General features: G+C 41.7%; 2 protein-coding genes across 2 annotated transcripts; both read right to left on the bottom strand.

Moving 5' to 3' along the window:
• Positions 1-1515: 1515 nt before the first annotated feature.
• LOC108937219 (XK-related protein 8-like) lies at positions 1516-4419 on the bottom strand. The gene is made up of 3 exons (XM_018757014.2): positions 4026-4419; positions 3402-3592; positions 1516-2264 (listed from the first exon to the last, which is right to left on the bottom strand). The coding sequence occupies exons 1-3, from the start codon at positions 4331-4333 to the stop codon at positions 1516-1518; spliced, it is 1248 nt and encodes a 415-aa protein (XP_018612530.1). The 5' UTR covers positions 4334-4419.
• A 2054-nt stretch (positions 4420-6473) lies between these two features.
• Positions 6474-10518, bottom strand: LOC108937304 (transmembrane protein 244-like). Its single transcript, XM_018757130.2, has 6 exons — positions 10232-10518; positions 9708-9793; positions 8379-8452; positions 8174-8299; positions 7763-7807; positions 6474-6998 (listed from the first exon to the last, which is right to left on the bottom strand). Exons 1-6 carry the CDS (start codon positions 10262-10264, stop codon positions 6904-6906), a joined length of 459 nt encoding a protein of 152 aa, XP_018612646.1. The 5' UTR covers positions 10265-10518; the 3' UTR covers positions 6474-6903.
• Between the last annotated feature and the right edge of the window lie 2545 nt (positions 10519-13063).

The following is a 13063-nucleotide window of genomic DNA, read 5'->3' as shown; positions in this document are numbered from 1 at the left end:
AACAACAATGCCTAACGTTCTGTATGATACCACCTGTGATGACACATCTATAACTCTGCATCACAACTCAGCACTGAGTCATAAATGTTTCTGACCCAACTGCAGTTACATGCTATCATTCCACACTGACATTTATTCGTTTGTCAGGCGCTTTTCTCCGGGCCAAGAATCAATTCAAAATAAAGTGCATCAAAAACAGAGTTTTAGACACAGGAGTTTCAAATTCATAGCTTATGTGACTGATACCACCATGTTGCTGGTTCACATCCTTCAGGCAGCTGCCAATAGAAGTGATATTCAGATTGAAAATGCATAGAAAGCAAAATTAATATCTGAATGCTGAAAGTGGTTCGGTAGTGATATTTAACAGTACCTCATTTTAGATTATAATTTCTGAGGATTATACGCTTAATAGCACCCGGTGGGATTTGCGAACACCATGGACCAGTTTCCCAGCACGGATGAAGCCTAATTCAAGGCCAAGAACAATTTTGCATGGAGAACACCTATGGACAGTGCAGTGCTGCTTGAAAGTACAATATGCGAACCTTATAGGTCATTATTCTCATATATAAAAAAAAACAAAATGAATGATTATGATTTACACACCCGATTCTACTTACCTACTTGGTTTAACCTACGCAACTTATGGTTCACTTATTTTTTCACCTTCACTACTTACGTTTTTCCACTTGATGTGTGATTTCCTCTAAACCAAGATATGGAATTAGTAATGACACACCTGTTACGTTAGACGAGAAATACTGGTCCTGAGTAAATAATATTATGGTAGAACCAAGGTACACAAGGGGTTCATATATTTTCAAGCAGCACTGTATGTTAGAAGACCACATCTGCATGGAACTTGTTTTAGTTTGTCTGCTCTGCAATCAACAACACGGGTTCCTTATTTATTTTTCACCCAAAGTTAGGCAAAAAAGTACGAATTGCCACCAAGTCTTGGACTGACTTGGCTGCTCAAGTTCCTCTCCAGTTTCAGCTTCATCCTCCTGTATTGCATTGCAGGTCCATTGTGCTGTTCCTGACACCCTCCCATTATAAGACAAACAGTACTTCTGAATGTTCAAGATGTGGCGTTCAGCGTTCCGGTTACAGAATACATATTTTCTGAATATACCCTTTTTACTGCTATGTATGGTTTGTGAAAACATGGTACTGTAAAGGTTCATCAGACACATAACCCCATCCCCAACTCTATCCCAAATCCTAGCCCTAAACCTATCCCAGACCTTAAGGGGCCAGGGCTTGTGTGGTAGCAGCTTCTTGGGAATGGCTCCATAAATTACTATTTATTAATAGAATACCTTTTACTCCTGTGCTACACAGTTACTCAGATGAATTATTCTTTCTCAGCTTACTCCTAAGAATGATACACAGTCTACTCTCACAAGTAAATAATAAGGGGAATGATGGAGGTAGGTTTTTAGAACATTGGAGAAGGTCTTCAAATGCTCCTGTAACTTTTTTTTTTTTTTTTTGAAGAAAATTTGTCACTCAGGTTAAAGGGGCACCTCCCCTCTCCGGTTCTGCAGAAGGGGAGTAGAAGTTCACAGCCAGGTTCCTCATCCTCTTGTTGACCATGATGGGCACAACTCTTCCTGCCTCCACAGAAGGTGTTGCCCCAACATCTGGAGTCAGTGGCAATGAGCGAAAATCCACCTCATCTTCTGAAAACTCAAGTATATCAAGTGTGGTGCGCAGCACAGGCTTCCTGGGGTGGAACCATTTGTAATAAATGACTTTGAGTACCAATCCCAAGATGTAGCATGAGAGGACTGTGCTGCAGATCACATGGGGCTCCCTCTGTTCTTCCTGCCAGTACCACCACAGTCCCAGGAGGAAGCCCACGTCCACCATGGTAAAAGAATGGTAGATAATGCTCCGCCAGAGACTGCCTCCCTTAGCCACATTAAACCAGCTGAAGTACCAGATGAGGCCAATGGCGGCCCGGAAGAGCCACTCACCAGCCAGGTTGTCCATTAAGTCAGTGCCCTGCATCCAGGCCCAGAGAACCAGTGGAAGCCACAGACTCACAAAGTGGACCGCAGTGTGACAAGGCAAGACGCAGGCAAAGAGAGCCAGGGCCACCACACGAGGCCCAATCAGCAGCAGGTTCCATACAAAGTAGACGACAGAGGAGCCAAAACCCTGTTTCTCCTTGGCTGGCAAGAAGGAGCGCATGGAGCGGTGGTACATAGCCACACTGAAGGCGATGGCTCCTGCTGAACACAGTGCCTTCAGACCTGAAATGAAGATAATTTTGGTCGGTAAGATAGCAAAAAGCTGTTTTGGACACTTGCATCTCCCACCCATCAGGGTAAATTCAAAGGAAATTCCTCTCTTCTGTGCTCTACGTAGACCCTCTGACTCACTATCTGTGGTCCTGTGTCCGGCTGCAGAGGTATAGTGGGGAGTCACCCAAGACACACTGGAAATTTTGACAGTCAAGGTGGACATGGATCCAATTTTTTATTTATCTTGTCTGCTGCATTCAAAGCTTGATGTCTTTCATAAACTGAGGGAAGCTCTCCTGGTATGTATTGGTTCTGATACATCAGCCACACCGATGACAGGACTTACCTATTTCAATAACTGGTTCGACATCAATTTATTGTTTCTGAGCTGCTTTTTCTTTCTTTGAGAAATTGTTGCAGTTTGTGGTTGTATAAATAAATAATGTATATTTAAAATATATTATAAATGTACATTTTTTAAAAGTGGGGTTTCCCCTTTAATGATAGAGGGTCATTAGGTTCACTTTGGAGCTTTGCCCATTCTTTCTGTCAAATGATGTGAAGATCTCTTAAAATGTAATAACTATAAACTATGTGTAGTATTTTCATAAAAATTAAATATCTGCAGAAATTATATGTCAGTAACATATCAGCTGGGGGGGGGTGTGGTGGCGCAGCGGGCTTGGCCAGGACCTGCTCTCTGGTGGGTCTGGGGTTCGAGTCCTGCTTGGGGTGCCTTGCGATGGACTGGCATTCCGTCCTCCTCCTCCAGCCTTACGCCCTGTGTTGCCGGGTTAGGCTCTTGTTCGCCATAACCCCGCTTGGGACAAGCGGCTTCAGACCATTTGTGTGTTTGTTTGTGTGTGTGTGATATCATCGGAAATTTAGTACATCGTTCCTGTATTTCAGGAGGGCAGGGTGGTGCAGCAGGATTGGCCAGGGGTTGTTGTGTGGCAGGTCTGGGGTTCAAGTCCTGCTTGGGGTGCCCTGCAGCAGATTGGTGCCCCATCCAGGGTGTGTCCCCTCCAGCCTTGCGCCCTGTGTTGCTGGGCTGGGTTCTGGTTTGCCGGGACAAGGGATTCTGCACATTGTGTGTGTGATTCTTTTAAACACATAACAGAAATGAAGCTGAACACAGTCACTTACATGTGAGAAGGCTCAGCTCGTGCTTCTGAATGTAGATGACGATCATGAGCACCAGTTGGGGAGCGCTCTCAGAGAAAGTCTCAAAGAGCCGCAGCATACTGAGGTCATGGTTCAGGTAAACAGCTACACCTTCCAAGTAGGGGTTTTTGCTCCGGAAGTTACGGCACGAGATATCCAGTAGGCTGACATACCTAGGGTTCACAGCAGGAGTCCGCAATCATCATTGGAACTCTCGTGCTTATTTTTCCCCGCACACACAAAACACACAATAGCATAATTTCAGGAAAAAGGTAGTAGGTGGCCTTCGTACCCAAAGCGTTTCATATTTTCTTCTTTCTAAGCAATCTCTTTCATTGCAACAAGTACCTACAAATTCAGCAGTTTTGTACTTTACAGATTATTGTTGTTTACATTCACATGTTAATAAAACTTTTGAACTGACATAAAATGTGATCAAATGCACTGAACTGCATAGAGTACGTTTACGATTTGGTGGGTTAGATGTATCATAACAATTGACTGATAAATTCAGAAATGTACATAATTTTGTTGCCCATTATAAACTTGGCAAACAGGAAAAAACTGTAATTTAAAACAAAGCCCAAGAGTCTGATCGTTACACACCTGAGAGGCACTGCCAAATGCAGAAGATGAGTAAGAACCAGAATGTGCCGCTTCCTCATGCAGTTTTCAGCGACGCTCTCCAGCATCTGGCTGTCAGCGTAATACCACAGGCAGCTGAAGAGCTGAACGATCCCCGAGGAGACCAGAAGCAGGAACACGACCACCCCCATCCAGACGAAGGCCTTCTCCTCATAAAAAGACACCACCAGCTGTACATCAAGGATCACATCGACAGCGAACAGGACGAGTCCAAAAAAGGTCATCAAGAAGTCAGACACCGGGTACACGAAGGGGAAACCTTCCTCCATCCTTTCCACCTTCTACACGTATCTCCTCAAGACAAAATGTACAAAAAAACTCTGGTTCCCTCCTGCCCACACAGCACTGTAGTGCATAGCTGTAGATCTCATGAAGTGAAACTGAAAGTTAAAAATAAAAGAGGGTGTGCCGCTATGTGTCCCAGTCATTCACAAGCATTTCCTCTTGAGTACAGCTGTACACTCCGAGCTGTACTTCCCCAATTCAGGCTACGTTCTATCTGAATGACTACCGCAAATATTCTCATGACGTACAATGAAGTTCTCTTTCAGACAAATTTACCCACTTTTATTATACAGTCAGCATTAAGCGTGAATCCACTACAACAGTTTATGAGGAAATAGTTGGAGCATGATTACTTCTTCCAAAATTATATTCTTGACTAGTTATATCACTATAGTTTCCTTTCAGTTACTCTTTACGTACTTTGTCACTTTTCCTCATAGACCTGCACCTCAAAACCAAACTTCCCAGCCTCCCTTGAATCTCCTAGGCTTTTCTGCTTTCCTCACACTCACCAACAGGCACTTACCCCTGATATTCCCCGTGAGTCCGCACAGCGGTTGAACACTTAATTCGCATTTTACCCACAATCCCCAGCTATTTACAATAAACCCATTTTCCTGCTCAAACGTGAAACTCCCCAGTAACGCGGGTCGTTACAATACGTTTCTCATTTCTGTCTTTTATTGTTGTATGCCATTACATACAAGCTGTATATACAAAATAAATATCACAGTCTGATAGGTATTATATTGTAAGGACCTGCGTTGCCGTGAGTTTGAGCAGGAAAATATGTCTATTGTAAATAGTTGTATCGTGGGAAAATTGGAATTAAGTGTTCAACCACTGGGGGGCTTGTGGGGAATATAAAATATAAGGGGGTGACTGTCAGGAAAAAAGGGAGAAAGCCTGAGGGGCGCTAAGCAGGCTGGGAGAGCTGGCTTGAGGTGCAGGTCCTTGAGGAAAAGGGGTCCTTGGACTGAACGCATTATTTCTTTGTCTGCCGGTGTTCCAATAAACAGTCGTCATGAACGCTGCATCTGCGTCCTCCTTCGCCTCTCCGAACCCAGAGCGCAGCGTGCAAAAATGTATTAACTATTACTTAGCTGACATCACTGTATGCTTATGTAACATCCGTACGTGACACAAACATGGATGTGTTTTACTCTAACGCCCAGACAGGAACCAAAAAAGTTGGAATTGAAAGGCGGAGTCTAAATAAAAGTAGGCAGTCCAAGTTAACAAGCGGAGTGCACAGGTGAACAGAAATGCACGGAGAACAGGCGCAAACAAGGGTCATTTAGTGAACGCAGGCAAGGCAGTATAATGCCTATTAATAACCTGCAACCGGATGGTACCCCCATCACCCCTTTTGTAGGGGGTGGTCAGTAATTTGGGTTCACGTGCGCTGATGGAGCTTGGTGGACCTGGAGCGTTTGAATCTTTCTGAGTCGTGACCGTTTATCGTTTGACCAACAGGTGTCATTTAATTCAGTAGTTACTGGCAAAACCCAGTGTAGCACACACAGACTGGGTAAGTTATTACAACAAGAGGTCTACTTAAAACTACTGAATAATGCAGCTTAAGGGTCTTTAGGTTACTGACCAGAGCACCGCCATTCCCATCCTGCATGTCACCGGTTACCGGTTTCAAACCTTCCCCATGAACATATCCCCAAGGCAAAGCAGAAGCGAAAGCGAAGGGCTGTAGGTTATCAACAAACAACTCGGTTTTGGATCCAGTTTAGAGACACCAAGAGTAAGCACATCACAGTTACATTTACATTTATTCATTTGTCCAAAGCAATGTACAACTCAAAGTAAACAAAAGTGCATTTTGCAGGCAAACGGAGAGAGACAGATGCAGACACGTGATTCACAAAGTACAGTCACGTAGTCCAAAACCACCGTGTTTGCCAGCATAAATTACACAAAAAGCTGTATATACAATTGATAGAACTGATTTTGTTAACAGATTATGTAGTGCAAGTTTATTAAGCAGACAGGAGATGAGGAGAGAAGTGGGTCCAAAATAGATGTTTTTGGAGACTCTTCTTCGATGCTGAGAGCGATTCAGCAGCTCTGAAGGACAGAGGGAGCTCATTCCACCACATTACATCCAGAATCGAGAACCTTCATGCTTTTGATTTTGAACTTCTTGTGCAGGGGACCACCAAGTGGCCAGAGGTAGGAGGAGGATAGAAGTCAGACTGGAGCGCAGCAAGTGATCAAGTTCTACAAGTATTGATGGGCAACCAGATGAAGCCAGTGGAGAGAGACAAGGAGGGGAGATACATTGTACTGCTTTGGCAAGTCAAACAGATCTCATACTGCAGTATTCTGTATTAGCTGGAGAGGCTTGATGGAGAAGACAGACTGAAAGGAGTTGCAGTTATCCAGGTGGGATATCACCATGACCTATTACGCTGCTAGCAGTGGATTCAAGGAGGAGACCTGTTAGACACATAAAATCCTGTAAAACACTTTAGAGCTGCAGCACATCTTCCAGCCATGAAGGTAAAGCTCTTCTCACACATCTTCGTGTAACCCCAGGAGGTCAGCAGCCGTGGATTGTGGGGTACTTTGGCTCGCTCTGGCATGCAAAGTAAGCAATCAGCTGACCATTGCAGATCATGAGGAACAAGCCACTACCTTCAAGTGAAAAATAAGAGCAACAATTATCTGGAACACTTCTAGCACTTATCCATGTTAAATACAATGTCTAGAAATATTTGAGTCAAAATACATTTTGAAATTTAGCTTAATACATACTATTATTTCACACCCAAAACAACCTCCATAACTGCCAAGATGAGTTGATTTACATTCTGTAAACATAATGGTGGACACTGGAATTTGAAATGCAAAACGACACTAAGATGTTTAAAATGTTCCCATTACAGTGGTCAAGCTTCAGTTCACCTTTTTTGTCTTACTTACAAGTAGAAAAAAATTCTATTTTTGCAACTCCCCAAGCAGTGATGCAACACACAAATACAAAATATAAGGCACTGCAGAATGAAAAAGAAAATAAGTAGTAGAATAAATAGTATAATAAACAGGAGCAGTAGAAGTAAGTGGAGGTTAATTCCAATGTTACGGTGAGAAAGATGAAGTTTTAAGCTCTAAAGAGTTAAATTTTTAAAAATATAAAAATTGCTTCAGCAAAAAACTTCATAGATATTGAATGTTTTGGTCTTTAATGTGAGTAAGGCAGTTTTGCTGCCCACTCCATTTGTATTTAAATACAAATATTGAAAGATATTTAGAAAAAAATTTTAATTAATTTAATAAAAGCAGCTTTATACGTCTAACTATTGGACTGATAGGTGCTTTAGGATCAACTGTATTAGTTGGAGGTTTCTGAGAGTCAGGAAGATTTCAAACTGTAATGGGTGTGGGTGTGGGTGACCTACCCAAGGCAAGCCACCATTGCCAAACCAGGGGAAACTCCTGCATGACTGAAAGAAAGAGGAAAATTGCTGTAATTATGGGGAAATCAACGTAAGTAGCTTAACACTGTACGACACTTTAAAGAAAAGCTTTTTATAAATAAATTAAGAAATTTTGACTCTACAGCACTACATCATACATGATTTATAGTAACTGTGATCAAGTAGTGTGATTGGTTGAGACTGTCAGGGTGACAGAAAGTAGGGAAAAAACTGAAATCCCTCAAATCACTGCACTTTCAACTTGTGAAAGCAACATACCATCACACTGACACAGCTACAGGGCACCTGGAAACCCTGCTGCTATAAGAGGTCTTTTGGGCATTGTGCGTGCAACCGTGTAGGTCGGCATGAAGGAGGTGTGGCATATTTTACCTATAGAGGTGAGGAGCACATGGAAGACGGTGACTGTGAGGGCATAATCCCACACCCATCTCTTCACGACTGCTGCAAACAGCAGCCCACTGCTGAAGAAGGTGAGCTCCATGGAGAGCAGGTTCACTGTGACACATAAAACAACAGTGAGGCCTAATGGCGGCTCTGTCTCTCTGTGTGTGTGTGTGTGCGCGTAGTACATTACCTAAATATTTAGAGTTAGACTCTGTGAGCTCAATCTTGAAGTCAAATGGAATGAGTCCATCAAAATTGTCCAACCTGTTAAGACAAATTAATTACCATGTTGTTCCTAAACTTATTGACCTTTTTCAGGTTTTATACCAGTTGTATCATACAGATGAAACAAGATTTTTGAGGATATGGTGTCAATAAAATACACACACACAAAATAGGAATGTGGGATCCGATTACTTCAAATCACTTCCATAGTGTTTACAGCTTGTGCCTGGTGTTCCTAAATGCTGGTTATCAATAAAAAGATGTCAATATTTACAAATTCATGGGATGAATCAGTCAAAAACTGGTATTGAACAGGAGTCTATGGAAACTATATATTCTTATTTCAGTCATTTACATTTATTCATTCAGCAAACACTTTTCTCCAAGCAACTTAGGACTGTTTATGCAGATGGATATTTCTTTGTTATTCAGTAATTTATAGAGGTGAATAATCTTAAACTGAACAGTTCAGTACCTTGACCAAGGTGACTGCAGTTGAAGGAGAAGATTTGAACCTGCAACCTTTGTATCTAAAGGCAGCAATTCTAAACATTATGCTACCAGTTGCATTGCAGTGACACTTTCAACGTTAATAAAAATGTTACAAGTCTGGTATCTTATTTTTACATAACTGTGTCCAAATCTTTTTCAGAACCTAAACTGATTTACATCTCTGTTATTGTACTTTCATTCATCATATAGATATTAAAGCAAAGTGAAAGTGACCGGATGCTGATGAGCACTGCGCATGATTATGGGATCCACAATGAGCGCTAAGTATGGGTTTGTGAGAATTCTTTTTTGTATTTCCAGTCATTTTAAATTAAGACATTAATTTTATGTGCCTGCCTCATGTCCTGTGTTAGAGAACATAGAGAACACAAGGTCCCTGCACTGGACAAGCCATTGATGCAAATGGAATAAATAAATAAATAAATAAATAAATAAAGGTCTTAAAGCAAACTGTAAATCCACGAAAGCTTTATCTGAGGTTTTTAAAGAATCTAGCTCGAGGGATGCCTGTGTACTTGAGTTTTTACTGTTTGCGACCTGGCGGTGACACTGATTTTCATTTACGAACAACTCCAGTTACAAACAGACTTTGCTCCCAACTGTTGATGAGCGAATGCAACGAAAATACAACAACGGAGTCTCGAGTTACGCAGCGATCCGAGTATTGACACAGCGCGTAAAATAAAACCAGTCTCACCACATAAACGCATGGGAATGCTGCCTTACAAAACGGTAAAATCACGTATAATAATGAACTCCTATGGAAAGGCGCGCTTCTTACCTGAATGCGCCGAAACAGACACTGCCGATCATGTAGTACAGCGTGTAGAAAATGACCAAACACAGGAGCAGATGCAGCAGGATTGTCTACAAAGGAAACACACCGCGAAGGGTTAAATAACCCATTTCTGACTGGTTACACGCTCATCTCCCCTTGCGCATATCGCTCAAATAAAAAATCGGAATCTAACATATTAGGATTATTCCCATTGCAAAAGAACAAGCTGTGATTTCAGATTTGCCCCTGATTTCTCGGCTATTTTTCTTCGTTGCGCAGTTATTAATCGCAAATACAGCCCTCAGGTAACAAAATAACACCTCACCTGCTTCTTTGCGCAATACACGCTAGCAGATCGTTACTTTTCGATAGGCGCCCAACTGAGAGATCATGATTATAGCGGAAAGCTAATGTGTTGTTGGTTATGCTTTTATACTCCGATCATCCCTTAACAGTTCCTTGACCTGGAGAGCTATTGCGGCTTCCTATGGTGGAAATTGACGGAGCTGCATCTCCACAGCCCTTACCTTTGTGTCCGCTACCTTGCCTTTGAATGCCATTTAAGCTGCGGCAACTGCGAGCGGTATCCGCGTCCTCCCTAATACTCAGCTTCTGTTTTATTACTAATAATAACATCAAATATTTTGTCGCCCTCTGATGTTCCAAAGACGGAAACACAACAGACATAAATTATAAAGGAAATGTGTCTTATTCAATGTAGTTATCGGCTTCGTTAAAATTGAACGTATCAGACATAACTGGCTGGAACACGTATAAGAATATATTTTCTAAGAATTCCTGTCAATCTTTACTATACTGGTATTTTTAGCCCTTGATTAATGTAGTACTTGACAAAGCACTTCAGCCAGCGCTCCAGCCTTCGAGAGCGCCAGGTTTCATTGGCTGCTTTAGCAAAGGGGGCGGGGATAAGGCGTGTCTGTCACGCCAACCTGCGAAAGCGTTTACTCCTATTGGCTGGATGACGGAAAGGGGTGGGGAAGAGGTGTGTATGTGTGTTCTCGGACTGCCCATACACTGTAAATATACTGTACGAGCAGAACGTTCATTTCTTCAGGGTTAGTAAATCTGGCATCTTATTTCGGAAATTAAGGCACAAGATCATAAAACAACATGTACAGCCACTTTAAATTTCTATTACAAACATGACTAATACGAAAATAAAACAAAAACTGGAAAATAATTTGGCAGTGCAAGGTCAAACGTGCATGGCATTCTCAGTGAGCTTTTCAGATTTGCATTGCAAGAGGTATTTTGGTTTATGAAATCAGTGAAAAGTGTTCTGCGCATCAGAAGTTTTATGAAGCTCTCAGATGCTACCAAGCACATTAAATTTACTTATTTAGCTGGTGCATTTCTGCAAAGCAACTTACTATGTTAATCTACCTACAATTATTTACCCATTTGTGCAGCTGGATAATTTTACTGGAGCTATTTAGTATAAGTATCTTACTCAGGGGTATTACAACCAAAGGTGAGATTTGAACCCACAGTTTTTGGGTCCAAAGCTAGCAGCTCTAACAACTGGGTGACATGGTGGCACAGCGAGTAGCGCTGCTGTCTCACAGCACCTACGTAGTGTGAAAGAACATGGGTTTGAACCTTCATGGTCTGTGTGGAGTTTGCATGTTCTCCCTGTGTCTGTGTGGGTTTCCACCAGGTGCTCTGGTTTCCTCTCACAGTCCAAAGACATGGTGTTCAGATTCCCCCATAGTGAGTGACACAGAGAGAGTGTGCTTCACTGATGTATGGATGAGTGAGCAATGCAGTGTATCTAGCCATGTAAGTCACCTTGGTGAATAAGGTGTGTGGGCTGCTAACACTACATAGTATCATAGTATCCATTGTAATTTGCTTTGGAGAAAAGCATCTGCTAAGTGAATAAATGTAAACTGCACTCTATCCTAGCAGATTGTTGCACATGTACATTTGTTGAAATAAAGATCTCTAGCTGGCTGTACTTCTGAATGCACTTTTTTCCAAAGTATCTTCCCTATAATTTTTTTTGCCACATATACACACTCACAAAGTGTTAAAATGTTTCGCAATATAATCATGATGTATATTTTGGAAACAACCCTTGGAAAAACACCTTTGAGAGCTAGCTCCATTCACAGTCCACTAGGTACATATAGCAGGAGAGGTTTAGGAGGTCCTGTTCAAAATCACACGTTTTGTTCATTCTAACATTTATTTGAACACTAACTGCATGTTTTGATCTTGTCTGGATGCTTTATAAACTCAGTCCTAATCACGTGACTCACCAACTGTGAGAGGTGAACTGCATGGGTACCTAATAAAGTGCCTGCTGTGTGTATATTCAATACGATATGCCTAACCCTAAACAGCAACAGGCTAAATATGCCTTTCTTTCACTAAGCTGTCATGTGTATAGCTCCAGTGTTATGCAAACTTTAACTAAATGACCCATGGCATTTCTCTACATGTACAGAAGGAAAGCTTGATAGAAAATAAAGCTTTTTGCTCAAAGGAATCGGGTTTGAATGTCCTGCTCTAGTACCCTTGATCAAGGCACTTACTCTAAATTGTGACCTGGTGGTAAAAGTGTTTCGGAATTACGAACAACTCAAGTTACACACAAACTTCTGGTTCCAAGAGTTAATGAAGGAATGTAAGGCTCCAGAATAAATCACCCTGCTGTATAGATGGGTAAATCACCGTAAGTAGCCGTAACTACATAAGATACTTGAGGGAAGCGTTAGCTAAATGAATAAAGGTGAAAGTATTGAGTGCTGTGTGTTTACTCTTTCTAACAGTGTGAGCAGTTTATTCTCTTATAACATGGCAGTCTGAAATACCAACAGGCCTTAGAAGTATGCAGCAAGACCACGACGGCTGTCCGATATTTGTTATTCCTTGTGCAATCCCTCTCTCACTACATATAATTTTTCTAAATAATGTTGTATGTAACTGATTTTCCATTGGTTTGTGCATAACCGTCACACAAGTGCATCTTATAGCTAGTAGTTACTGCTGTGTTATAATCCAACACAAAACCATGACAAATATTTCATAAAAACAATAAAAAGGCCCTCTTGAAATGGCCTGCAGAACTCGGAAACGAAGTGAACATTTAGAATGTAATGCAAACATACATGAGCTAGCCCGAATGTTTATGCGTGTAGACTAGTATAAACCTGGAGACGTTGTTGCTCCGGGAGCTCAGCTGTGATCGTCCACATCGACGCACCACTTAGATATTCGCGTAACTAAATATGAATGATGATCAACGTTTTGCGTTACGCGTGTTTCTGGAAACGTTCGTTTTCTGATCGAAATCAGTCAGGGCACATGTTTACAAAAACTGATTCGATCGCCAT

This window comes from Scleropages formosus, chromosome 8, assembly GCF_900964775.1.
Source record: "Scleropages formosus chromosome 8, fSclFor1.1, whole genome shotgun sequence".
NCBI classification, from domain to species: domain Eukaryota; kingdom Metazoa; phylum Chordata; class Actinopteri; order Osteoglossiformes; family Osteoglossidae; genus Scleropages; species Scleropages formosus.
Note: the sequence above shows the minus strand (reverse complement) of the source record. Positions and strands in the feature narration are given on the sequence as shown.

Coding starts and splice junctions, on each gene's coding strand:
- LOC108937304 (XM_018757130.2), bottom strand. CDS start 10,264: ATGGCATTCAAAGGCAAGGTAGCGGACACAAAG. Junction 9,794..10,231: donor GCAAGGTAGCGGACACAAAG/GTAAGGGCTGTG, acceptor TTTCCTTTGTAG/ACAATCCTGCTGCATCTGCT. Junction 8,300..8,378: donor GTCTAACTCTAAATATTTAG/GTAATGTACTAC, acceptor TATGTGTCACAG/TGAACCTGCTCTCCATGGAG.
- LOC108937219 (XM_018757014.2), bottom strand. CDS start 4,333: ATGGAGGAAGGTTTCCCCTTCGTGTACCCGGTGTCTGACTTCTTGATG. Junction 3,593..4,025: donor CATTTGGCAGTGCCTCTCAG/GTGTGTAACGAT, acceptor TGTGAACCCTAG/GTATGTCAGCCTACTGGATA. Junction 2,265..3,401: donor CGAGCTGAGCCTTCTCACAT/GTAAGTGACTGT, acceptor TCTTCATTTCAG/GTCTGAAGGCACTGTGTTCA.